General features: G+C 40.7%; 1 protein-coding gene across 2 annotated transcripts in view; it reads right to left on the bottom strand.

Moving 5' to 3' along the window:
• Positions 1-27689, bottom strand: part of LOC121436398 (huntingtin-like) — a 144467-nt gene that overhangs the window by 61138 nt on the left and 55640 nt on the right. For both annotated transcript variants that reach the window (XM_041636237.1, XM_041636238.1), the window contains exons 21-34: positions 27290-27390; positions 26761-26907; positions 25574-25694; positions 24134-24210; positions 22605-22756; positions 21392-21594; positions 18084-18210; positions 16571-16698; positions 11838-11948; positions 6835-6912; positions 5931-6154; positions 4777-4855; positions 4483-4644; positions 236-291 (exon numbers count right to left, since the gene is read on the bottom strand). In XM_041636237.1, the coding sequence (XP_041492171.1) occupies positions 236-291; positions 4483-4644; positions 4777-4855; positions 5931-6154; positions 6835-6912; positions 11838-11948; positions 16571-16698; positions 18084-18210; positions 21392-21594; positions 22605-22756; positions 24134-24210; positions 25574-25694; positions 26761-26907; positions 27290-27390 (1766 nt within the window). The remainder of the gene's footprint in view (positions 1-235; positions 292-4482; positions 4645-4776; positions 4856-5930; positions 6155-6834; positions 6913-11837; positions 11949-16570; positions 16699-18083; positions 18211-21391; positions 21595-22604; positions 22757-24133; positions 24211-25573; positions 25695-26760; positions 26908-27289; positions 27391-27689) is intronic.

The raw sequence follows: 27689 nt of genomic DNA, 5'->3' as shown, positions 1-27689 counted from the left end.
TAAATATACACTCTGAATGTTAAATGAGAACACACTAGTGAACAGATGCACAACTGTTTCTAAGCACATCTTGAGAAATGTTTTCAGCAAGTGTTCAGCAGAGTAAAAGTGGAAAACATGTAAATCAGACCTCCATTGGAAACCAGCAGCACTTGAAGCTCCTATGACTATACGGACCTAGGATCACACGTGTTAGATAACAAGGACAATAACTGAAGTAACTAAACAGTAGTACCTGAACTGGCCCACTTCAATGTACTCAAACTGCTTCAGCACAAAACCGATGAACACCTACATCAAGAAAAGAAAAGCTGCCATCAGTCACAGGCTTACAACATAAAAGCCAGGTACCTTTTTGTCTACTGATCTGTGAACTATTCCCAAGCACATACACAGTAGGATTAGCTTGTTTATAATAACTTTCTCAAAGCTACTCTAAAGTCAGGTAGCTGCAGAATATCTCCAGGCATGCCTTCAGGAACTGGTCAGGGCAGACAGGTTGGTATAGGCCTGTAATCCCAGCAAAGGGGGAACTAAGGCCAGCAGATCAAAGTTTGAGGTCAGTCTCGGCTGCATGATAGGACTGTCTCACAAAACAAAGTGACTAAATACAGAGATGAATCCTTACTGGGAAAATAATAAATTCTAGCTATTACTCATAATCACATCTGAAAACTGTTTCCAGAGAGTGGTGATCTAACAGCATGAGTCTTGTAGTACACAATGCCTAGATGCTGTCTGTGACAGACACTAGAGGAGCCAGGAGGAAAAGCCAACCCTAGGAACAGAGACAGTATCTGGGCTGAAGAGCCGGTCTATGTGACTCTCATTTTCTGTGAGATTTCATCACCCTAGAAGAAACTCCCACAGATGAACAACAGAACTTATACCCATTGCTTTGCAGTTCTGGGGCATGCATAGACATTCAGTAGTTGCTTAGTAAATCATATCTGAACTGAGTTTGTGCCTCAGTTTTCTGCATTTATCCCTCTACAGGACCCACTGATGAAAGTCACAAGAACAAACAGGAGGCCAGAGTTCATGGTAAGAAAAACAGACTATCACCAGTGGTTGGCTAGGAAGCTTTGCTGGTATGAGGCTCGGTCCCAGAGGGCATACATTCAGACATGGGCACAGCACACAAAAATCTGGAAGTCCTGAGCATTTTCAATGTCAAGTAACAGGCAGCAATTTTAGGAAGAAAAACAAAATACCTTTCTGTTTTAGAGGAAACACTCTAGATAGAATAACTACAGAAATTATCTGAGGAAACACTCTAGATAGAATAACTACAGAAATTATCTGGCAAGACAGCCAAGTCTACCTAACATATCTACTAGTAAATTAATTTTCTATCTATTATGAATAGCTCAAATGGAGATGATTTTTACTTCTGCTGAGTAGGAAGTAGGAAAGTGAGAAGAGAGGCAGGCTGCAGTCTTACAGGTATTCTACCTAAGATGCATCCATCAGTGTTCTAGAGACTGCAATCCTATCTATCCTCCAGGTACAGCCCCAAGCCTGTTTCTTCTACAGACCACATAGAGGACAACTGTAGAATAGGTTACCAGGGTATGGGAATGAAGGAAGCACACTATGGTGGCCTGAATAAGAAATTTCCTTCCTAGGCTCAGATGTAAATGGTCCCCTGCTGATAGTGTCTGGGAGGTAAAGCCCTGCTGAAGAAAGTATGTCACTGGGTACAGGCTTTGAAAGTTTATTGCTTCACCCTACTTCTAGTTCATTCTCTTTGCTTCTTGAATGTGGATGGAATGTGAGCTTTCAACTTCCTGTTCCAGATGTCTGTGGCCACACCGGCCTTTTTTATTTTTAGATATTATGTGTTAAGGTTTTGCCTAAAGAAGACAGAAGGTGTCAGATTCCCCAGAACTGGAGTTACAAAAGAGTTCCTGCCATGTGGGTGCCAGGAAAACAAATCTGGGTCTTTTAGAAGAGCAGCAAGTTCCCTTAACTGCTGAGCCATCTCTCCAGTCCTCACGATGGACTGACTCTAATCCCTCTGAAACCATAAGGCAAAATAAGTTTTCTCCCATATATTTCTTTTGGTCCTGTATTTTATATTAAAGCAGTAAAAAAGTAACTAATTCAGAACTTCCTACAAAAGTGAAGTATTGTAAAGAACCCCATTGCTGTTTTTTGGAGGAATGTGGAAAAACTTTGGAACTCTTGAATAGGAAAGTGGTTAGTTACATACCGTAAGCAAAACTTAATGGACAGTTTTAGCAGAACTAGTAGTAGTTCTAGAAGTGGCAAGGATAATGCAGAATGTTGAGAATAACTCCTGGCTCTTGAGGTTTCAGAAAGAAACAAGATCTTTATTATCCAATAGACTTGAGGTCATTACTGAGATATTTTAGTAAAGTATCTGCCTGTTTTTTGCTCATGTCCTAAGAAGTTGGTTGAGTCTAAATTAAAAAGTAATGGACTAACTTCTTTGATGAAGGAAATTTCAAAGACAACATAACATTGAGTCTATGGACTGGTTATTACGAATAACTCTTATGCATGTCTGGAGTGAAAAAGAACAAAAAGGGCAGAAATAAAAATGTACAGTTTGGAGAGAAAAAGCACTAACAAGCAATTAACATTGCTCCATACCCCATATGTGCGCTGAAAGAGAAGCTGTAATTGCTAAAGAGATTAGTGCCATTAAGGAGAGGCTTCCTGGTCTGCATTGTAACAATGAGAAGTGTGCTATAAGGGCAACACCTCATCCAGCTAAGTTTCTAACTTGTGAAAGGAGACCACTGGGTGTTGCTGGCCCCTATAAAGCAATTGTTTCAAACAAGAAAGTTGTTGCTAGTGTGGTCAAAGGGGCGGAAGTCCATACCAAACTGTTGGCCAAACTTGGCAGAATTTTCCATATGGAATTGGCTTTGGAGGCATGAAAAATCCAATAGTGAGAGGATCATAGATACTTCTGTGGTTTCAGACAACTGCCAAGGCCAGGCAACCATGAGGAAAAGGAGTCTTTGCAAGAGGCCCCAAGAGGCCATTCATGAAGCTATGAAAGTTAAAACCTGGAGTGTGGAGACACCAAGATGTTGCAGATGTTGGACCTGTGCTATCTGCAAAGAGCTACATACATGGAGTGAAAGAACCCAAGAAAGAGAGAAGTGTATGTGATAACAGCAAAGTTCAAGGGGCTGAGCCATCTAAACCCTTAAAAACTCAAGAACAGAAGAATACATGGAGCTATAGGTTTTGATGTTTGTCCTACTGGGTTTTGGTATTACTTTGGTTCAGTATTTCCTGTGTCCCCATTCCTACATTTTGGAATGGGAATGGATATTCTACAGCACTGTAGATAAGAAATATGTAATTTGCTTTTACAAATCAAAGGGTGGTATAATTAAGAAATTGCCTTTGGTCTCAAACAGGACTTTGGACTTTTAAACAGTGTTGAGACTATAAGACTATGGGGGCTTTTGAAGCTGAACTAAATGCACTTGGTATTATGATATGACCATGAGTCTATGAAGGCCAAGGATTCTCCCCAACTGGCACATCCTTGTAACTCACACAGAAAGAGTAGCCCAAAAATCATAGCACAAAAATGATGGTCAATTTTTAACAACCTAAACAATTTCTTCTTGGAAAAGGCATGGAAATAAGGTTTCCTTGAAGAGAATTTGTATAGTAACTATGACTGGTGGGCAAGACATGGTGGTACACTGAGTACAACTAGTGCTGCCCTACCACTAAGAAAAATGGCAATCCCTCCCCCTGCAGCCATTAAAACTGCCAATAGCTTTTCAGCTAGGGTAGGTCTCTGAGCCCTAGTTCCAGTCATGCTGGGGTGCTGACGGGTGTGATCTTGTGCAGGTGATGACAGCTGCAGTGAGTTTGTGACCTCAGCAGCTCTGTCATGTCCAGAGACAGCACTTCATAGCACCCTCCCTCCCTCTACTCCCTACCCTACTCATTCTGCAGTGTTCCCTGAGACTTAGAGGAGAGAAGAGGTTTGAAACAGATGTCCCATTTAGAGCTGAGCACTCAACATCCACTGCCCCCTGAAAAAGGAAGCTTCTCTGATCAAAATAATAACCCATTTTTAATTTTATTTATTGTTTTTTGAGACAGGGTTTCTCTGTATAGCCCTGGCTGTCCTGTAACTCACTCCTTAGACCAGGCTGGCCTTGAACTCAGAGATACACCTGCCTCTGCCTCCCAAGTGCTGGGATTAAAGACGAGCACCACCAGCACTAACTGAAGATCACCAATTTTTAAGAAATATGAATTTTGCATAAATGCCATCCTACCAGAATCTTAAATTATATCTTATAAATTAAAAAAACAACAAACTTGTTTTGGAGTTGTAAGTAGGTATACAGATGTGGAAAACATATGGAAATTTCTAAAGCCTAACCCAACTGGAACATGGTACAGACTTGGGACAGCGTCTTTTCAGGGTAATTTGTATTCAGCTAGGTATGGTGACTATCAGACATAGAGACAAACCTGATCCGAATCCAGCAGACAGTAATTGACCCGCAGCTGAACCAGTTGTGCAAGCAAATCCAAAACCTGCTTCTGCAACTGTACAGATGTCGTGGTGGTGTACTGCTTCAGAGCTTTTATAACAAGAGGCTCAAATAATCTAATGTGATTGTGAATAGCATTCTATAGGGAAAAAAATGAAAGAAACCATTGTTGCAATTAAAATTTTCTGGCAACCAATCTAGAAAGCGTTGAGCTCCATTTGCATCCCTGTGGCATGGCCCACATGCCATCTCTAGCTGCAATGCCATTCACCTTATCTGCACGGTTCTTTGTGACGCTTGTGAGGTTCGTCTTCAGTTGGGCAGATACTTTCTGGAGTACATCAAACCACCTGCAAAATGACCAAAAGCAGAAACAACAAATACCTTTTAATAATCTCTTTTGTACTCAGCCATCCATCAGTTCAACTTCATGTTCAAATAATCAGAACATGTCAAAATGAGACTTGGAAAGGGCATTGGGTATAAGGGCTGCATATGCTTGAGATAACAGGACTCATCTGAGAGTGCAGCTGCACAGCACCTATGCTGTACCTACAGAAGTAGTTCGAACCCATGTTTGCTGTTACAGGAAACTCACTCCCCAGTCTACGCTCTAAGAGGGCTTAAAAGAAAGGTGAGAGCTGTCTGGAAGGTAAGTAATTTATCATATATATATCATTTGGTTTTCTTGGAGGAAGACTGATGGAGCCCACAAGTTCAACATCAGCCTAAGCAACATAGAGAGATACCCATGTCATAAAATATTTGAAAAGACAGCACAACAGGAACTATGGGTACACACATAAGCATCAAGATAAAGCCCAGAATAGGAATATTTCCTTGATTCCAACATTGTCTGGTCATCATAAAAAGGAAAATAAGGATTCTACTACCATTACTACACAGAATAGCATCTCAAATTAGGGATATAATGGGGCTCAGTGGTAAAATACATGGCCAGCATATAAGGCCCTAAAAGGAAGAAGGAAGGGTGGGCGGGACTTCCACATTCCTGGCATAAAAAAGATTAAAATAAATTCATGTAGAAATCAAAAATAACACACCCCAGACTTTTCTGTGACTTTCAATACCTCTAAACACTAGTACCATTATACCATTTTGAAGGCAGTCTTTTGTGTCATAGAACAAACCACCACTGACACATGGCACCTTACTATAAAGAATGTCCGTCATTCAAGAACACTTTCAAGTACCAAATGCTTTTAATAGGTGAGGACACTATGTGATCCACTTCTAGTCCAAGGCAGGATTTGGAAGTTAGAAATCATGCTTCACAGGCAGCCAGCTTGGGTTCCTTCTCTCCAGCCTGCCACCTCTAGATGGCAGACTACAACATAGCTCAGCCAGCAGCCTTCATTACTTATCTCTGCGTCATCAATGACAGATTTGCACCACAATTATTACCCCGAGGCATCATGCTCCTGCTCCGCCTGCACCATGTTCCTCAGGCTGGCATCAGCCAAGGCCTGCGTGAAGTGCGTGTATGGTGCCATGAAGCAGTAGTGATATAAGCCTGGCCTCACACTGGAAGAGCCAAGACGCTGTGCTCGGCATTGAGACTTGCTGGGGTTGGAAGCCAAGCCATCAAACTGTGAGGCCAAGTTTGTCCCAAAGAGAGTCTTCAATAGCTAGAATGAAAAAATTGAAACAATATTTTATATTGTTATAATATAATTTAATATAGATTTATGAATATGAGCAGGACAGGGCTATCTGTAATCCCAGCTGATGGACAGAGGTTAGGATGGACATGACTGAAATGGTAAGTTGCAAGTTTCAGGTGAGCCTGAGCAACTTAGTAAGATCATGTTTCAAAATTTAAAAAGTTTCACTGACAGAGTACTTTCCTAGAATATATAAAACCAGGTTCAATCCTCTATACCACTAATAAAATGAAGAAAGGAAAACAAAACAAAAACAAAGTAAACACCCTTTAAGATTTTCCTTTCCCAGTAGCAAATCCAGCAGGAATATATGATGGAAAGTTTTGTTGTGAATCCCTATACGTCTGAAGATTCCCACCATGTGGTGTCACTGTGCCATGGATTCTCTATAATTCTTAGTAAAATGAACATTTTAGATATAGGTCCACTGAGATGAGGTAGCAAACACGGGCAAAGCAGTGAGGACCAGTGCTGCTTTTGATGCCCTCTGCCCCCTCACAGTCCCAATCACAGAGCAAGCAAGAATGACACCCGACCCTTCCTAATATCACAAAATAAGCACCAGCTTCTAAAACTGAATTAAGTTTTGTTGCTTCACCTGAAAGTGTTAGCACGAATCCCAAAGGACAGGAAATAATACTCACCTGCTGAACACAGACAGTTGCCATCATCGGTTCTCGACTAAAGCAGGATTTCAGGTATCCAAGGACCTCTTCAACACACTGAAAGGAAGAGTACAGTATTAAGTGACTCACAGGTGACCGATTACTGTTGCCAACTGGGAACAAGACAATCTCCATATAAATTGTATAACTGTTAGAGAAAGATAATCAGAGTAATATTTTAAATCAATCTCTTGTATCTACAATTATATTACAATTGCTTTCTTGTACATTTATTCACCAAATCTGTCACTCAATCATTCAGTAACTAATCAAGTATCTATATCCATTCTGATTTCAGGGCAGGCACTGAGAAATGTACAAAGGAGTCAAAAGCCTTGCATTTGTGGAGCCCTGAATGTAATCAGCTGAACAGAATGCTTAAGGCACTGTGAGAGTCACTGCCAATGAGACTCACTGCAGCCTGCAAACAATTCTCGGTGCACCACTGAAATGATACTAGGTGCTACAAATATAAAGAATGCAATTGCTGGCCTTCTGGGAGCTCCAGAGTTGTAGGGAATCAGATCACTAGCACAGACATCACCATGTAATATTGAGAGATTTCCATTTCTGCATTTACCCTCCTCTGCCTGAAATGACCCAAAATGTATTTTAAAGATTCCAGCTTTGACACCACATTCCTCAGATACAGGACATTAGGCCATAAATATTAGTGATCATGAAAGGTGAAACACTAGAAAGGCCCTAGGATGTTCCTAGATAAGGATCTTAAGAGTATTCCCAAGCTGTAATACAACAAGGGGACAGAAGCCAAGCTGGGGGATGAGGGCGCGAGTAGTGAGTTCAAAGACCCCAAGAACACTGCATCTCACAGGATATAGTACCAAGAAGACAAGTCGTCCAGAGATCACTGAAGATCTTGGGAGGGAGTACTTCAAAGACAATAAAGAAGCTCCCAAAGCCAGGAGAAACAATCATCAGAAGAACTGAAGGAGCCCATAAATAAAGGACATTGAGCTTATAATTCGCGATCCTAGAGAAGCTAAATAAGAAGGTGAATCCAAAGACAAACACATAGGCATCCTCCTGAATATTAACCTTCATCAGGCGATGAAAGGAGACAGAGACAGAGACCCACATTGGAGCACCGGACAGAAATCTCAAGGTCCAAATCAGGAGCAGAAGGAGAGGGAGCACGAGCAAGGAACTCAGGACCGCGAGGGGTACACCCACACACTGAGACAATGGGGATATTCTACCGGGAATTCACCAAGGCCAGCTGGCCTGGGTCTGAAAAAGCATGGGATAAAACCGGACTTGCTGAACAGAGCGGACAATGAGGACTACTGAGAACTCAAGAACAATGGCAATGGGTTTTTGATCCTACTGCATGTACTGGCTTTGGGGGAGCCTAGGCAGTTTGGATGCTCACCTTACTAAACCTGGATGGAGGTGGGCGGTCCTTGGACTTCCCACAGGTCAGGGAACCCTGATTGCTCTTCGAGCTGATGAGGGAGAGGGACTCGATTGGGGGAGGGGGAGGGAAATGGGAGGCGGTGGCGGGGAGGAGGCAGAAATCCTTAATAAATAAATAAATTAAAAAAAAAAAAAGAACTGAAGGAGCAGCACGGGACACTCACACAAGCTGGGAACAGTCTTACTCTCACCAGACAAGCACTGGGTAAAATGTTCAGTTAGGTCTGACTTCCTTTAGGAGAAGAGAATAATGAACCCCAGTTCAGGTACCGCAGCAACCCATCTGACAAATTGTAAAAGCAAGACCAGGAAGAGTGGCTGGTTTCATGTAACAGCACTACATCCCCTAAGATGGCTGAAGACAACAGAATAAAAAATACCCAGCACTCAACAGAAAAGTTCAAAATATCAGGCATCCAATCTAAGACTAGTAAGCAGGAAAGGAAACAGGAAAACTCAATCAATAACAAAAATAAACATAATCAATTAGCCAAAAACCTAGTATTGAGAAAATTTTAGTGTATGTGTGTGTGTGTGTGTGTGTGTGTGTGTAAATTTAGCAAAGTATATTAAATCAGTTATTAATTACAACTTTATAAAAAATGAAGCTCAGGCACAAATGGAGCAGCTATATTACATACCCTTCCCAAGGTTCAAGGCCCACCTCAGAACAAGGACAGAAAAAGGTTAAGAGAACCATGAGTCAAAGAGCAAAGCAACATGAACTGCTGCAATGTGAACTCCCAGACGATCACACCAGTTAGCATTCCAGTGGGAAGTGGAAAGAGGTTCATAAGCCCAACCCCTAGCTGAGGAGCTATAGACAGTTGATGGCTTCTGAAGGAAGGAGAATCTGTTTTCTTTAAGAGCATAGAGCCTGTTTGATTTGCCACATCCCAGTGGATGGCCTCACACTGAGAAGTACATGAACAATGCAAAGTGGAGTTGATGGATTCTTAAATTAAAAGTGAAGGACACGGGGAGTTTAAGGGTGGATAAAAAGGTGTAGGGGGGAATCCAAGAGGAGATAAAAGGGGCTGTTGGGAGTAAAGATTATCAAAATACATTACATGATATTTTCAAAGAATTAATAAAAATATTTATTTAAAACAGTTAAATAGGAGCTCAGAGGTTAGAAGCACTTATTGAGGGCCAGAATTGAGATCCCAGCACCCACATAACAAGCCGGGTAACCTGTGCACACCCATAACCCTAACTCTAAGCAGAGAAGAAATAAGACTGCTCAACTTTCTGGCTTCCAGCACAGCAGAAAAAAAATGGAGTGTCCAATTTAGGAAAAGACTCAGCCTCAAAGAAATAGATGGAGATGATGATAGAAGAGGACTTCCAACCCTCTTCTGGCCTCCATGTGGCAGGTGCATGCACACACAAATGAATAAATACTTTTTAGGTTAAAAAAGACAGGATATTTAAGGAGATATAATTCAGACTTCTAGTGATAAAGACTTAATGAGGAAAGACACAATGGATGAGATTTTATAGTAAAGCAGATGGGAAAGAAAAGCTTAGAGAAACTATGAAAGAAAAAGTAGATAAAGTAATTAAAACAAATAAACCTAAAAAGAGGGCTGGAAATGCAGTTAAGAGTGAATACTGTCTGGGCTGGAGAGATGGCTCAGAGGTTAAGAGCATTGCCTGCTCTTCCAAAGGTCCTGAGTTCAATTCCCAGCAACCACATGGTGGCTCACAACCATCTGTAATGGGGTCTGGTCTTCGAGCATAGACACAGACAGAATATTGTATACATAATAAATAAATAATTTTTTTTTTTTTAAAAAAAAGAGTGAATACTGTCTGGCAAATAACCTGATGGCTCCCAGCACCCACATTATGTGGCTCACAAGTACCTACAGCTCAGTTTCAGAGGTTCTGGTGTCCTTTTCTGAATTCTGCTAACACCTGCACTCACATGCACATACCCACACAGACACACAAATATACATATGATTAAAAATTAATACAGAAAAACAAAACCCAAATCCTGAAAAAAGTAACAATAAGGTAAGGGCAATTTTAAGCAACCAAATACAGGTTTTTAGAAGGTAATTAAAAGACCCTTAAGAGACAGGGTGAGGGAAAGGGTACAAAAATATTTCAGGAAATAGCTCCAGTTTTTCTAAACTGTGGAAAACTACAAAGTCCCAGATCCAAGAAACTCAACAAATCAAAGGTACAAACAGAATAAAGGGAAAACCACATCAAGGCTCATCATAATAAAATCACTCAAAACTAGCACCAGCTAGGAGAAATCAGAGGAAACACAACACAGATCAGTAAGGAGTTATGTGGGGGAAAAGTGTATTATACATAATGCAAGCAAAATTCACACATAATACATTTCAGTTATGTATAAAATTAGTGTGGAATAACAAGATCTACTTGTCAGTGGGAAATGAGAGCTATTTGTCAATGTCATGGAATTATGACAGGGACGTCTCATACTAGAAGGAAGGTTATATGGTATATGAGACAATTCTCCTTGTTCATGTGTTTTTGATATGGGTGGTCTTTGAACTCCTGCCACAGTTAACCAAGTATCAGCCTCTGGTGGGACTATAGGTATGTACCATTATATCTAACTTACCAGGTGTGACCACCAAAACCAACTTTCGAACTGATAAGAAGATCTGTTCACTAAACAAATGTTCGCTAAATGTTACTAACTTCAGGCACTACTATAGACAATGAAGAGACAAAATTGTAAAACAGTCTGTTGCCTAATAGAATAGGTAAAAAGGAAAAAAAAACAAGCAGGATAGAAAAACAGGATTCAGAGTATCTATATTGGACTTCTGTAGGCTTTTTTCCTTATCACCATTTCCTAAACAATACACTATATCAACTATGTAGACGGTGTTATAAGTCATTTCTAGGTAATTTAGTCTTTTGCGCAGATATGGGCAGGCTTTCAAAGTTCAATACCATTTCATACAAGGAACATTAGCATGAATGATTTTCGACATGTGTAGTTGGCAGGGCCTGGGACAACAACACTGTATTTCACTTGGAGATACAAGCTGAAGATGGCTGACTGACTTACCATGGAGTGTTCTAGAAATGAGATGTGTTGGTGGAGATCAAGCAAAAGCTTTAGCACTGGAAGGATGTAGGTATGAGCATATGGGCTGGAGAAAGACCACTATACTCAAAACTATAGTATATGAGCACAGATCTTCTACTTTCTGAGCTATGGATGGAGCCAGTCGGCACCCTTGCTAATCTGGTTTTGTCCCTTTCTGTTTAAAAAGGTCAAAGGAGAAAAAAAAGATCCTGTGAGCACGTTTTTCAACACATTCTAGACTAAATGAGGTATAAGGAAAACCCTTAAATGAAAAAAATGTGGTAATCAGACCTGACACACTGGTAACAGACCTAATAGAACTGTCCCCACACACTGCAGTACTGGGGAAAAAATGGGATGCAGTCTCCCCAGCTGCTGTACCTGTAAATGTGCCTACAACACATGACTAGGAATCAGCTGAGGTACTCTGACCCAGGTCAAATGAAAATAACCAGACACAAACCTTTCCAATGTCCTGCAGTGTTGCCAGTTCTAGAATCTGAGAGAGGACGTCCAAGGCAGAGCGCAGGAACCCCCCAAACTTTTCAGTGCTGTTCTGAAGATCTAAGGTGACCTTGGCAAGGTGGAAGGAGAGAGCACACGGTTACTGGCACCACCGAAGTCTGGTTATCTACAACAAAGACACAAATGTTGTCTGCTGCGGGGAGATGCTTCTGCAATGCTGACCTATACTCTCACCATCCCAGGGGTGTCATTTCACATGTAGTCAAATCAGTCTTAGGATGACTAAGATTCTAAACACTTCAGCTTAATTTAACTATATATCAATTATCCTGTTTCTACAGACTCAGATGAGGGGAAGTGCTTCTGCAAAGAACCAGTAACAAAACATTACAACAAGAAAAAAATCTGCCCTCTGAACTTGAACCTAACCACCTATGATGTAAATGAATACTGGGCAAAATCAGGAGCAAGATATGGAAGAGGAAAATGAGAGTGGGTCTTAACAGCTTCCTGCTAAAAGACTACACTTTTCAGTTTCTCATGAGGACTACACAAGTCATTTCTGCCCTAATAAGAGGCTGCATCCCATCTTCTTCTGTAGGCATTCTGGCCCCCCTCACCATGGTCCTGTCTAAGGTCAGACAAAGCCTCTTTCTTTCCACCTTTCATCTTCCTATAGCTGCCTTAAATAATCTAACATATGGTGCTGAAGACCTGTGAGGGGAAATCTGAGTTCACTACCCCCTCAAGTCACCCAGGACAAACCTTCCTGGCTCTCATACTTTCCCAGGCAGGGCCACCATTTCTCTCAGGCAGTCTTTTTTTTTTTTTTTTTTAATTTTTTTCCCCACTGTCTCCACCCTCTCTTTCTCGTAACTGTTTTGCCTTGACATAGTCTGACATTCTAAGCGGGAGGCCACATTTCAATCAACCAGAACACACATGCAACATACTAAATACCAGGACAAGGTAATCAGTGGGAATTAACTCAGGGGTACCCTAGTGTGGTCTGGGAGCTCACTGCAGCTTTCTTCTGTCTCCTTTAAAGGCACTGGAGACTTTCCACTGGCTAAGAGAAAGTTTGGCTGAGAATTCTTATTCTGAAAATTCTCCACTGGCCTGCTACTTGTTCAGCCAAATCCCTGAAAACCTTCTTCTACTAGCTCTGTTCTCTCTCTCTCTCTCTCTCCCTCCCTCCCTCCCTCCCTCCCTCCCTCCCTCCCCCTCCCTTCTCTCCTTCCATCCATCTATCCATCCTTCCTCCCTTCTTGTATTTTTCTAGACAGAGTTTATCTGTGTAATAATCCTGACTGCCCTGGAACTCACTTTGTACATCAGACTGGCCTACTCTGGAGGCTCATTTGGAGCAGTTGGTTGATTTAAGGCTATGAGGATACTCTACAAGGCTGGATATTGACCCTTGTTTTGACCTTAATCCTGGACCTCACGATGGGTTCGAAACTCTCCATTTCAAAGTACATACCCTCATCCTGGATACAGGCTAACCTAAAAAGCTCCATTTGGGAGACCTCATACTGGTTTCTACCTCTAAGATTGTCCCTGTAATGAATTAATTTCATTTCTACTTAGCATGACTATGAATATGTTCTGAGCACATTAAATAATTGATCATTTATATGATGATTGACCATAAACTTGTATATCTTAATTATCTTTACAATTTACAATAAATTAGTAAATTTTTGTGGGTTTTTTTTTTTTTTTTGAGGCAGGGTTTCTCTGCAGTCCTGGCTGTCCTTGAACTCACTCTGTAGACAAAGCTGCCCTCTATCTCTGAGAAATTCACCTATTTCTGCCTTCCAAGTGCTGGGTCAAGACAGAAATAAAGAAATTAAAGACTTTATAGAATTCAAAGAAAATAAGTACACAGCATACCCAATTATGGGACACAATGAAAGCAGTGCTAAGAGGAAAGAAAGTTCATAGCATTAAATGCCTTCATAAAAATGTTGGTGAGATCTCATACTAGCAACTTAACAGCACACCTGAAAGCTCTAGAACAAAAAGTAAGCACACCCAAGAGGAGTACAAGGCAAGAAATAATCAAAATAAGGGTTAAATCAATAAAATAAAAACAAAGAGAACACAAAGAATCAATGAAACAAAAGTGGTGACTCTTTGATAAAGTCAACAAGGTAGAAAAATCCTTATCCAAACTAAAACATGGAGAATATCCAATTAACAAAATCAGAAACAAAAAGGGGTACATAACAGACACCAAGGTAATCCAAGAAATTTATTATTTAAAAATCTGTACTCCACAAAATTGGAAAATCTAAAAGAAATGGACAATTTTCTTGATAGGTTCCACTTCCCAAAGTTAAATCAAAATAAGGTAAACAATTTTTTGTGTGTTTATTTTGATTTTTTTGTTTGTTTTACCCAGTTAGGTAAACAATTTAAGTAGACCCATAACCCCTAGTAAAATAGAAGTCACTAAAAGTCCCCTATCCTGGTGGCATGCATGCACACCTTTAATCCCAGCACTTGGGAGGCAGAGGCAGGTGGATCTCTGTGAGTTCAAGGCCAACCTGGCCTATAAGAGCTAGTTCCAGGACAGGCTCCAAAGCTACAAAGAAACCCTGTCTCAAAAAACCAAAAGAACAAAACAATTCAGAATTAAATTATCTTCACAGACTGACAATATATAATTTGCTATACTATAGAATCAATATAATTTATATACTATATAATTTATATATACAATATAATTTATATACTATATAAATTTACATTTATTATATAATCTTGGAATATAGCTATAACAATTTGATGTTAACAAAATACATATTGTCATGTTTTCAAATATTAGACAAGGCACTTTAAGATAATAGTCCCAGTTTTTAAAATTTCACATTATCAGATTGTTTGGAACTAAAAATTTTGTTTTACTTATAAAATACTGTATTTGAGCCAAGCAGAGTGAGTTCCAGAACAAGCTCCAAAGCTACACAGAGAAATGCTATCTAGAAAAACCAAAAAAAGAAAAAAAGAAAACAAAAGAAAGAAAGAAAAAAGCAAAGAAAGAAAGAAAAGCAGTTTTCTTCATGTAACTTTGTCTCTGCATTTTCCCACAAAGATGTATAGTCACCACCTCCTGACTTAAGTTCTGGATCTTTGCCAACTGTTGTTTTATTGTAGCCCTTGGATGGGCCCTCTTCTGAGGCACTCTGATTGCTGCTCTCCTCATTGACCATATGTCAGCCTTGAAGTCATAACCAAAAGATCGACACCCCAAATCCCTAAAAACAGTATGGGCGACCTCTGAAAGGGAACTAATAGGCCATGGGCCATCCAGCTCATCTTCTTTAACTCTTCAGTTTGTGTATTTTGATTAGCTTTTCCTCCTTGCTGTGTGTCTTCTCACCTTGTCTTTCCTTCATTTTAGCTCTGAATGCCCTGCCTACTCACTCTTCTCCTGCTTCCTCTGCTTCCATTCTCCTCCTCCCAGGGGAAAGAAGGATATCTTTGCTGATTGGAATAGAGCTCATTCTTCACTGGACCCTTAATCTCACATAACATCATTGTGTTATTCTAGGTCTTAGGATCAGGTCTCATTGATGGGTGTCCTTTCCTGCCCTTGGCACACTGAGGTTGACCCCAATCCCAGAGTTACACCTGCTAGATTATATAAAAGCAGCTGTAGAGAGACAGAAGATGGAAAGAAAGGTCTAGTCTCTCTCCCATGTTTATTCATGGAAGGGAATATTTTGTCACCAATGTGTGGATGGCTAAAGTGCTGTTGAGAAGGTGGGATGCTGCCCCTTATAGGGCAGAAATGACTTCCATAGTCCATAAAGGAAGCTGGAAAATGTAGTTTTTAAGCAGGAAACTATCATTCCTAACTCTTGAGAGGATATAAAAACTGTAAGGAAGGGGAATGATCTTTCTGCTGAGATTTGAGGCTAGTGCTAGTTAAGCCAAGGGTAGACAGACAAGACTCCAATCTTAAAATTAATCAATTAAAAATTTTAAAAATGTGCTAATAGATGAGTGACCAACTGGTGTAACAAAAATATAAATAAAACTATACAATCATGAGATTTTAGCATTTGATAAAGAAAGGATTCCAAATCAAGAAGGGCAGAACTTCAAAATTATTCATTAATGTTAGAATAATTAGGAAAAAAAGAATGCAAACCCGGATACCATCATCCAGAAGCCAGTGCAAAGCTCAATCAGGGGCCACCTGACAAAGGAGTGTTTACATTAATAGAAAACACCCAACAGACTACAGATACTTATGCAGATACCCAAGTTATAGGTCTACAGTGAACACCTGCTTTTTCCCCTTGAGACTATAATTTTGTTTTGTGTTGGGAGGTTGCACTTTATTATGAGGCTCACAGAGGGAGAGGGTACAGGAAACCTATTTGGCTTGGCTGTGTATCTTCAGGACATGACAGTGATGCATCTTACCTATAAACAGGATTATGTGCTGAGCACCAGAAGTCCTTGAGAAATGTATCTGAACCCAAGGTATTCTTGGGAAGTCAATAAAAAACAACATCCAGAGACCATGGGAGATCATTTCTCTAATACAAAAAGCCTAAATGTTTGTTAAGCTACCATAAACCATGCTGGAAGACAAACATGGAAAGAAAAACTTAAGTCTTATGTCACGGGGCTTCTTTCTATGTAAGTGTAACATGGTTACATAGACATGCGTCCCACTGGAAATACATGTTCAGAAATAAGCTGGGGCAATACCTTATAGTTGGCATGAGTGGCTTTCAGGACGTCATGGAGCTTGAGGTAGGAAGGGAGATGGTAGAAACTCCCCAATGAAGAAGATTTACTTGCTGTGACAGGTCCTGAGGTGTCTGATTGTCGAGAGGCTTAGAAAGAAAAAACAAACAAACAAACAAACAAAATCCCAAAATTTAAACTTTTAGATCCAAGGAAAAAACTTCAAATTTAACAGCAATTACTGTGATGACTTTTCAAAATGGTCTAGCAGAAGCATTCAGGTCTTTCCCCCCAACTTTGAAATATGTGTGCTGGGAGGTAATGAATAACTGACTAAAATACTAAGCAGTCTGTGAGTGAAAGAATAGAAAAAAAAAAAACATGAACATAAGACCATGGAGGCTGATTGGTTGTGTGTGGTTTCAGCCATTCTCCTCTGCAGACAACCTCAGGATCTCTGAGGCCACTAAGCAATTAATCAGGTAATGTGGACATGTTTTGAAAACTATAAAGGGCATATACATCTCTAAAGTACCAAGCAGAGCAGTTTCCTCCAGGTTTAAGAACTTCTCAATGGTTTGAGAAACCATCAGTCATATTTTCAAGCCTGCAGCTTTTAAGCAGGTAAATCCTCCTTCATTACTATAGCCAATCCTTAGAAAGAGCATCTCTTAAGATTTCATAGTTAGTCAAAGGATACAAAACTGTTACCAAATAGTATCTTTAAAAGGCCTACTGTACAGCTACAGAGTTAATAATTTATCAAATACATGATTTGATTTAAATCAGGGAAGATTTAAAGTTTTCTCACCATAAAAAAAAGTCACAAGTATTGAGCCAAGGCATATATGAGGCTTACATACAAAGTGTTTCTCAGCATACATGTACTAAGACTGCTATGAGAGGATGTGCACAGCAGGTAGCCCACAGGGCACAGAGGTCACCCTCGCTTCCCATCCCAACAAGAGCACACACAAGGACTCTGTTACTTTAACTATGCCAAAATTCTGGCCCTTCTGTCCTGATATCCCACAAGTACAGAAGCCTTTGTGCTTTCTAGACTCCTCCCAAATCAGATGACTTCAGCTCCATTGAGTCTTTTCGTCTCTGCCCTCTTCTCTGTTTTACATATCTCTCACTTCAAAAGTTGCACGGGCCTCAAATTCTAATCCTCAAGCCTCAGCCTTCGGAGTGGATGGATTAAAGATGCATCATACTCTCCATTTCCCTTATAATTCCTCCCACAACACATTGTTTTTTACTACCACCATCCCCATCTATTCCTAGCCATCTTTGTTCTTTTCTTTACTAAAATTTCGGAATCCTCCCCTGCAAGAAGAGAAGGAAGAAAGTAAAGTAAGGCAGACTCCTTGTATAGCAAGCTGCCTCCAGAGTAAAGTGACAGTTTATCATGCAGACACATATAGGCACCCAGAGAACCCTTCCCTGATAGTACTGCTATGGACCAGATTCCCATAAGGTACATACACTTCTGCACCACAGCTAGCAATCTGGCCATGAAACTACTTCCTACCTGCACTGGCCTCACCACCTTTCTTGGGACTCATTGGAGCAGAAGCTTGTTCTCCTGGTTCTTTCTCTTTCCCTTTCCGTCGAATAGGACTTAGAGAAGGGGGGTTTGTTAGAGAAGGCAAAGCTGCCTAAAAGAGAAAACAAAAATATAACAGGATAAAGTCAACACAGGAAGCAAAAACTAAACTAAAACTACTAATACACTGTACTGGAAAGTACTAGCCCAGACAACTTCATGAACTTTGAGTTTTTATTACAGAGCTCAGATACTATAGATATAATTCTACTTCCACTCACAACTCTACATAGCAGGTCTGGCGCTGAACTTCCTCACACCAGCACTGAGAATGGGTTGGAAAACGGAGGACCACCAGGGAGTTAAAAGAACCAGAAGTGACTGGCACCCCCAAACCTGTCCCCTTTAATAGCAGGCAATCGGGGCATTTTATGTGAACCATCACATTTCAACGTTTGATATTTCAACATTTGAAATTTCACTTTTTCAAGTGAGGAAACAGGATTCGGAATAAAACCACCTGCTCAATATCACAGCGGAAACTCAGCAAAGCTACAAGTCAATAGCCCAGATGTGGCCCATGCTCTCCAATATGTAACCCCAAGGCTATAAGGGACAATCAGGCTCCTACACACAAAGAGGAAAGTTGGGACAGGAGAGAAGAGACAACCCGTAAGAGGCTGGCACATCAGGTCTTTGCTCTGTTCCTCACTCCCTTCCTGGCCTCAGCAAAAGGCCTATTCACTGTCTGTGTCCCTGTCCTATCCATCTGTTGAAATCACAGAGAGTGTTTCAATAGAGGAAGGGACTTTATTGAGATGAAGTCATGATGGCAGCATCCTCTTAAGCAGGATCAGTGATCCTATGAAAAGAGAATCCAGGAGTTCCTTTACCCCATCTACCATGAGAAACCCAGTCTTTACCAAGATCAAATCTGTTAGTGCCTTGATCTTAAGAGTTTGCAGCTATTAGAATGGTGAGAAATAAATAGTTACCAAAATATCAGGACAAATGGCTGATGTGGGAGTGTCATATATCCGTTGCTTTCATTGGTTAATCAATAAAGAAACTGCTTGGCCTGATAGGTTAGAACATAGGTGGGTGGAGTAAACAGAACAGAATGCTGGGAGGAAGAGGAAGTGAGTGCAGACGCCATGCCACTGCTCTCCGGGGCAGACGCGATGAAGCTCCAACCCAGGATGGACGTAGGCTAGAATCTTCCTGGTAAGAGCACCTCGTGGTGCTACACACATTAATAGAAATGGGCCAAGCAGTGTTTATATGAATACAGTTTGTGTGTCGTTATTTTGGGGCATAAGCTAGCCAGGCGGCCGGGAGCTGGGTGGCAGGAACGCAGCCTGCCAGCTCCCTTCTACAAATGGCTGTAGTCAAACAGTGCATAGAAGGAGGCAGGAAGGCGGCAGAGGGCAGGTGAGAGACTATCACACTGAAGAACCTCTTGGTGGAAAAAACCTGTTACAAAGCCATCAAGGGTAACGAGACCATCAGCAGGACAGTCCAGGAGAAGCACAAGCAGAGTAATGGTTGTCCAGAGCCAGGGGAACAGCAGGATTTTGGAGTCACCTACAGGGTTGACTATAGTGATAGCCATACAACTCCGTGGCATGATTAAAAAAAACAAAACAAAACAAAAAACAGGTGGTGACTCATTGTAATCCTAGTACTGGGGGGCTGAGTTGAGAGACTCACCATGAGTCAGAGGCCAGTCTGGGATATATAGTAAGTTCCAGGACAGTTGGTCTACAGAGTAAGACCCAGGCTCAAAAAATAAAACTGAGGGGCTGGAGAGATGGCTCAGTGGTTAAGAGCACTGGCTGCTCTTCTAGAGGTCCTGAGTTCAATTTCCAGAAACCACATAGTGGCTCACAACCACCTGTAATGAGATCTGGTGCCCTCTTCTGGTGTGAAGGAGACCATGCAGGCAAAATACTGTATATATAATAAATAAATCTTTTTTAAAAAAAATTGAATTGTACACTTGAATTTTATGGAATGTGAATTATCTCAATAATATAATTTCTATAAACAGACCAGTGTAGTATTTTAAATGAGATGCACCAGTTTATACCATAACCCAGAAAAGAGTAGGTGTGTATTAATGAACATGTACCTAATGTCAAAGGGATGTTTATGGATCTGTACATGTAGATGTACTTACGTTGTTTTTATTTGTTTGGTTGGTTTGGTTTTTCAAGGTGGGGATTTTCTCTGTGTGGCCCTGGCTGTCCTACAACTTGATCTGTAGATAAGCCTGGCCTCAGACTAAGATCCACCTGCTTCTCCTAAGTACTGGAATTAAATGCACCCAGCCTTATGTAGATTTTTAAACAAAGTATTTGACAGGAAAAGCAAAGAATAGTGACTTAAATAAAGCTTTGGTGGCTCCTGTTTCTGTCATGACAAAGTACAAAGTGAGGGGAGAGAGTAGGTACAAAGAGGGAAGAAGATAAGAAGGCCAGACTGGCTAAAGAGTCTGACACACTGGAGTCAGTCTCACAGAGGCATCACCAGGAGAGCAGGCACACCGAACTGCAATTCAGCACAGCTGAAGCCCCTGAAAATGGGCACATCAGCAATAAGCGGCAATTTGGTGAGTTCAGTTCGCAAGACACACGAGCCACATTTCAAGAACACAGTGTCACATGTGGTCAGTGACTAATGCTCTGGCTGGTGTGGACATGGAGAATTCCCTCTATGGCAGAGAACCCCACAGAGTAGAAAGAAAGTGAATGATCCACAGGAGGGCACCTTTAACATTGGACAGGAAAAACTGAACCAGACTGCAGGATGCTGGAAGAAATACAAGAAGCCATATCACTTGGGGTATAAAGTAGGCCAGAGAAGAACAGGAAATCCTTATAAAACTGAAATGAATGACCATGGCAGGACGTACTCTGAAAGGTGGTATCAGAAACCAGATGGAGTGGATTTAAAGAATGGATGGCTCAAGTGGAGGAACACAGTCCTGCCAGAAAGGCCCAAAGATCTCGATACAAAAGTCAGAGCCCGAGCAGAAGGAAGGAGGCTGGTACACTGATGAGGAAGAGAAAGCAGTGAAGGAAACCAGAAGATTAAGGGAGAATATCACTTCTGAGTTTTATGGCTGAAACCAAAAAAAAGAGTACTAAATACATTTTTATGTTACATACAATGTCTGAATACACTGTTTTCTTTACTTATAGCAAGAAATAAGGAACATTCTGCTAACATGGATATTCAGGAAGCCCAGTCATTAGACAGATGATAATGGCTGCCTCCCAGGAAAAAGTTACCTTGATTGCTGGTCCAGGAGTCACATCATCCAAGACGTGAGCGCAGATATTGATCACTTTCAGCAGGTGGGAGAAAAGCTGTTCTACCATGGGCACCAGTGTCCGGTCACCCAGAGCAGGCCAAACTTCCTCCTGTCTGGTAGATGCTGAATTGGCTTCTTCTTCAGAGGCCCATGAACTTCTCAGAGACCTGGGGGCACTGGCTGTGACACAGGCACACACATTACTCCACCTCCAATGTGTGAGATGGGAAGCAGTTGTGGCCTAAGTTTCTCATACTGATCTATGCTAACGCACAAATGGAGCTCTGTATCTAAACAGATGTCTTAAACTAAGTGCTATTTGCACCTCAAACTGCAATTTTCCAAAAACATCACCACTAGTCTCCAGCTGTGGGTGTGATTCTCACACTGATACAGCTGGAGATCAGGTCTGAAGATGCTGCCTCCATTACGCTCTCTCCATCCCCTTTCTCTACTTCCTAAACTGCACTCATGGTTCAGTCTTTTGCCAGAACTTCAACATGAACACCCTGGACCTACAAATTCCAAACCAAACTCAGGTCAGTTGAGAGATTTTTTTTTTAATACAAATCCACGTAGTTCCTTCCATAAAACGCACCAATGATAAACAGGACAAGTCAATTACTTCTCAGTGGGAACTGGAACTTTACCCCCAAGTAGATTCAATGGTTTCTGACCTGGCTGGCCACAATTCTCCATTCTTATCCCTGTCCTCATATGATATCCACAGTAACTTATATTCCTTCAATATTATATAACCTTTCAGTTCTCCAAATCTTTACATATGCAATACTTCACCTGATATTTTTCTATCTGCCTATAAATCTGACCAAAGGAGAGTGTATATAGTTGTTCTGCTCTTTCTGTGTGTGTCTGCATCTATCCCCAGATGATCTATACTACCTGGAGAATACAGCTCTTCTGTTATAGTCCCTGGGCCAAGCCACTGCCTGGCACAAGGCACTCAGAACAAAACTCAAATCAGTTCACCCATAGTAAAATTGAGGTGCTAGTCTACTCTAGAAATACTCAGCACTTAACAACTCCCCTCATATACATCCACACAAACAGACGTCTAAAATCTGGATTAAGCCATCCCCCAAATAACTCTTACATTCTTATAATCTGTGTACCCCTCACAAGCAAATCACAACTAAGTCTGAGAACCCATCCCCACTTGTTACCAGTACCCGCAAGCAAGTTTCCAGCCAAAATCAAGGCATCCTGATGGGCTGAGAGATCCAAGGGGAACCAAGCTGATGAAAGCAGGGTGAGAATCATTGAAGCCATCCCAACAGTGCAGCTCTTCCTGGACTCATCAGAGGCACTCAGTGGGGGCACTCTGGAAGTAGACATTTCCAAAGTCAAACACGAATTTCCAAGCATTTAATCTTACTCTCTAATGTCCCCATGAAAAAGTACATGAGACATCCATTTTACCTTTTTACTTTGTTTGTTGATGTGTTTGGGGTTTCTTTTTTTTCTTTCTTTTTTTTTTTTTTTGGTTTTTCGAGACAGGGTTTCTCTGTGGCTTTGGAGCCTGTCCTGGCTCTGTAGACCAGGCTGGTCTCGAACTCACAGAGATCCGCCTGCCTCTGCCTCCCGAGTGCTGGGATTAAAGGCGTGCGCCACCAACGCCCGGCGTGTTTGGGGTTTCTTAAGACCAGGTCTCACTCTTATTTGTGTAGTCCCCATGGCCTGGACACACTATCTAGCCTACACTGGTCTGAAAAGTGTGTCAATCATCCTGCCTTTGCTTACCAAGTGCTGAGATTAGAGGTGTGAGCCACGGCTAACCAACCAACACCCTTCCTGTAAATCAGGACTCCATAAGTCACTTGAGAAATGAAATCATGCAGTTGATTTCATCAAGAGAACTAGAATGTTTATTCTGATAAGATTTAACTTTCTGACTTAGCAAATTGTACTCCAATGTCAAAAGTGCTCAAAAGTCAAGTCGACTGCAGGACCTACGACTGGAACCTGTAATTTTTCAGTCAGGATTCATGAAAAGAACAGAAGTAATCACTCTAAGTCATAAAGCAATCACTTTAAGCAACTGTTAATTTGTTACATACTGACACTCAGAAGAAGTCTGCAGACTTCCTTCCAGATGTGACGGGAAACACCAAAGTTTCTCAGTTGTCAGCACACAAATGAAGGCTTACTCATTAGTGCTGAGAAAATTCTAAATGATTCCCAGCTGGTAGTTGGTGACATATTGGGGAAATTCTTTTGTAGGGAAACAGAAGTACACTACTTCCTAAAGCACTCCCTTCATCACAATTCTGGATGCTAAGACATAACTGACTTTTATTACCTAGTAATTTTTGAATGAACCAAATTAATTAGGAAGTTTTTACCTGCATATGAAAATTCCTTAAATGAATTCACAGATCCTACCCTCAAACCCAAAACATGCTCACAAGCACCTTATAATCATTAGAGTCACAACTGCTATATTGTCCCCAATAGTTCCTTCACTTGTTTCACATACCTCATACAACAGAAACATGTATTCCATCGTATATTTTTCAAACAAAAGCCAAACAGATCCAACATAAAAGGAAAAAAAGGGAAGGGGAGGGGAAAGGAAGGGGTGGTTATAGGAAGGGAGGAGAGGGGAGGAACGGAAGGGGAGTAGAAAAAAGAGGAGGGGTGCCAGCAGCTGTGTCTGTGCTGTGTGGGTGGTTGACTGTACGCTGAGGAACATACATACCCACAATGCCAACCTAAGCTCCAAGTGCAAACTGGAAAGGCTGCTGAAAGAAGACACAAGGCTTCACAACATCCAAACTGCAGGGGAAAGGAATGGAAAAGTCACAGCAACCACCACCAAAGACATACTCAAACAAAATGAAATGAAAACTAGATCTGTAAATAACTACAGGATAGCTATCCCACCACTGGACACAGACATGCTTTAAACAACAAAGCTAGACACACCTATTAGTAAAACTAGTGTTATAACCTAAGAAAGGGCAGCTAGCAGCTACTGCCAGGAACTCTAATTGTCCTACACTCAAAGTCTCCCTGGAAGTTTCTCCCTTTCTCCCTCAAGACTTCAGCTCAAGCTGACTAACATAAATCTCCAGAGCAGAGAAGTGCTTGATATGTACAGATTACAATTAAAATGAAGTTTATGATATCTTAAACAAATTTAGGTTTGAAAAGCATTTATTTAGCAAGATGGTTGAATCTCAACTTTATATTGTCCAAGTCATATAAATGAAAAGGAACCATTACTTCTGTATATTCTGCTTTCTGATTATAAAAGTCACACTTGATTATTTTTTTTGAAAAAAAAACTTATGAGTAATTGAAAATTACAAGTAAGAAAATGAAAGTTAACCACAATCCTGAAAACTCATCTTGGCAATTCTCTGCTTGTCCTTTATCTGAGTTTGTAAAGACTGTACATATATGACTGTTACTTTTCTAACCTGGCATCAAACTACACTGCCAAGAGTTTTATATTTTACCTTTCTCATTCAGTACTAAAACTCAGGTAATATCTTGCCATATCATTAAATTCTCCAAAGCAGCATATCAACATGTGTCTAACATATTATTGTGTCAGTATTTATTGTAACTGGAATGTAATAATTCTTAGATCCTTAGCTATTAGTTCTTTTCCAGTTTCATCATGACTTAAAACAAAACAAAAACTTAGTTGGCATTTCTAATCTATTCATCTAGTATAAGTTACCAAGTCAGAGTCAATCATACTAGAGGCATTCTAAACTTCTGGTACATTACTAATTCAGATTGTGGTGTTTTTAAATTCTTAAATTTCTATTTGGGGGATAGAACATGTACACCTATGCCACATGCACATACAGAGGCCAGAGGACTTTGGGGAGTCCATTTTCTCCCTTCACTGTGTGTGTCCTAGAGGCATCAGGCTCAGAACCAAAGGCCTTAAAAGGCCTTTATACCTGCTGACATACCCACATGACCTGTTTTAGAGTTTCTATTTGATGACTCTTTAGGTAGGGATGAATTAGTTTACAATGAGTATGGATTATTTGAGAGTCTGCTGAAAAGAGGAAATTTCCTTCTCAAGCACCCCAGGAAAAGGACCCTCACACAGAACTGTCCTACTTTGGCCATAAAAGGCATGCTAGGCAGTCTCCCCAAGCCCAAACAGGAGACTTACTGTGAGCGCCCGTGTGGTGGATGTAATGAGTCCATGAGAAACTGCAGCAACAACCCTTGAGAGGTTGTTTTCCATAGTGACGTCTGTTATGCTTGGCAGTAAACTATAACCCCTATAGATTCTAGTAAGAAAAATACAGAGAATCAAATGACATTTAAAAGTTTATGATTAAACTTTTTTCCAGAAGTAGGTAAAGCAACATGGATTTAAAGTAAAATAGAGGCTGACAATGAGGCTGGAATATGGCTCAGTAAGCAGAGAACTCGCTTAACGTGTAAAAGGTCCTCCCAAAAAGACTGGACTAAGTTTGTTTATCACTTTTTTAAAAAAGGCCTGACTTCTCCCTCACCAGATGCACCACATTTTCTTATAGTGTTCTGCTAATTGTTTGTTGTTTGTTTGATTAGTTATATTTTGATTTTTTATTCTCAAGTTGGTTTTTCCATGAGAAAAAATGATAGTCATTTGGAAATAATGACTTTAAAATTTGATAAGCTGAGTAACAAGTCAGAAAAAAGAAATTATCAAATTACCATGTGAGATTGGAAGTCATTTGGTCAAGTTTTTGTTTTTTGTTTGTTTGTTGTTTCAAATCAGCAAAAAGAAAGGTATCCTGTAAATCCAGTCTGAAAAAAGAATGTAAAAGGCAAGAGTTCCAAGCATATCTTACTGCTACTGCGATCTTCTTTGCAAACTAGTTTTCTGATGAAACCTGCACATTCAATGGAGCTTTCCCGATCTGCCAACCTACCCAGCAGGTAGGTTATGGGGCCAACGGACCCTGCCCATGCTCTAGCAACATCGGCCTGAGAGTCATCACTGCATGATGCAGTCTGACCCTTGCTATCAGACCACCCATGCATTAGCAGCGACACTAAAAAAGTGAACATTTTCTATGGACAAGTTTTCAGATGGCATGTGACATTTACAACAACAACAAAAAACAACTGTCAGTATGAGGAAGTTTATGAACTCATTGTAAGACTGAGGACATCACTGTTATGTGACTAAGGTTAGACTTAACCACAGGGGGCCGTGGCAGATAATGCTATCAAATTAATATCCTGTTAATGAACGATGGCCTCTTCCTCCAAAGGCTGCGTATGATTTTAAGAAAAGAGAACAGGAAAGCAGGCACCAGGAGAGGCACACTTTGCTGACAAGTCAAGATGCTATGGTCAATGTACCTGGTTATGGTGCTGACAGAGAAGTGTGATGGTGGCTGTGTCTCGTGCATGAGGAGTTTCAGGTAAACACTGCTTTGATCTCTTGCTACAGCCACTACTGGATCAGCCTGTCCTTGGTCACATTTATAGAACAGCTTTGGGACAAGCCTGCGTGAAAGGAAAGCTGATCTATACAAAAGGTCCATGAAATTCACCCAACACCATACCTTTCCCCAGATGGCTAACCCAACCTATGCCCACCACAGCAGCCAGAGCTGTGGACAGTGATTACACCCAGGAGGCAGAAACAGGCAAGACTCCCCTTCCTAGTGCTGGTCTCTAAACTCCAAATTTTGACAAAGAAAACAATAGAAGGCTAGTACATTTCTGTTTCAAATTATAACTTTAGTAAGTACTTTTCAAATAATTAAAAGGGACTAAAATTAGTCAAAAACATGAAATTATGCAGTCTTTTGATTCCATCTACCTTTCCTATTCTCATACTTTATATTTTAACCCAAGGAATAAAGGGATAAATACTGGTAAACACCTTGTTAGCGATGCTGCAGCAACGTGTCGCACCCTGGGGTCTTCATCTCCAAGCAAATAAATGACCACATTATTAAGCACTCGTTCTTGTAGTTTTAAAAACTTTAGAGAGACAGAAAATAAAAATAAGTTTAATTTTTAAAATCAACTGAATTTTATGTAAGATATTTTTGGGTTTTTGTTGTTGCTGTTGTTATTTTGGATGGGAAAGTTTGGATTTTTTTTTTGAGATATGATCTCACTATGTGGTTTTGGCTAGTCTGAAACTCACTATTTAGATTAAGATCTGCCTGCCTCTGTCTCCCCAGTGCTGGGATTAAAGGCGTGTGCCACCAAATCCAGCTAGATGAGGAAGTCATTCTAGAAAGCTAGTCAGGAAGAACTCGGGATGACTTAAATTC

Source organism: Microtus oregoni, unplaced genomic scaffold (assembly GCF_018167655.1).
Source record: "Microtus oregoni isolate MIOR12 unplaced genomic scaffold, Mior012 000049F_ref0000343, whole genome shotgun sequence".
Lineage (NCBI taxonomy): Eukaryota > Metazoa > Chordata > Mammalia > Rodentia > Cricetidae > Microtus > Microtus oregoni.
The sequence above is the reverse complement of the archived record's forward strand: the minus strand, read 5'-3'. Positions and strand labels throughout refer to the sequence as shown.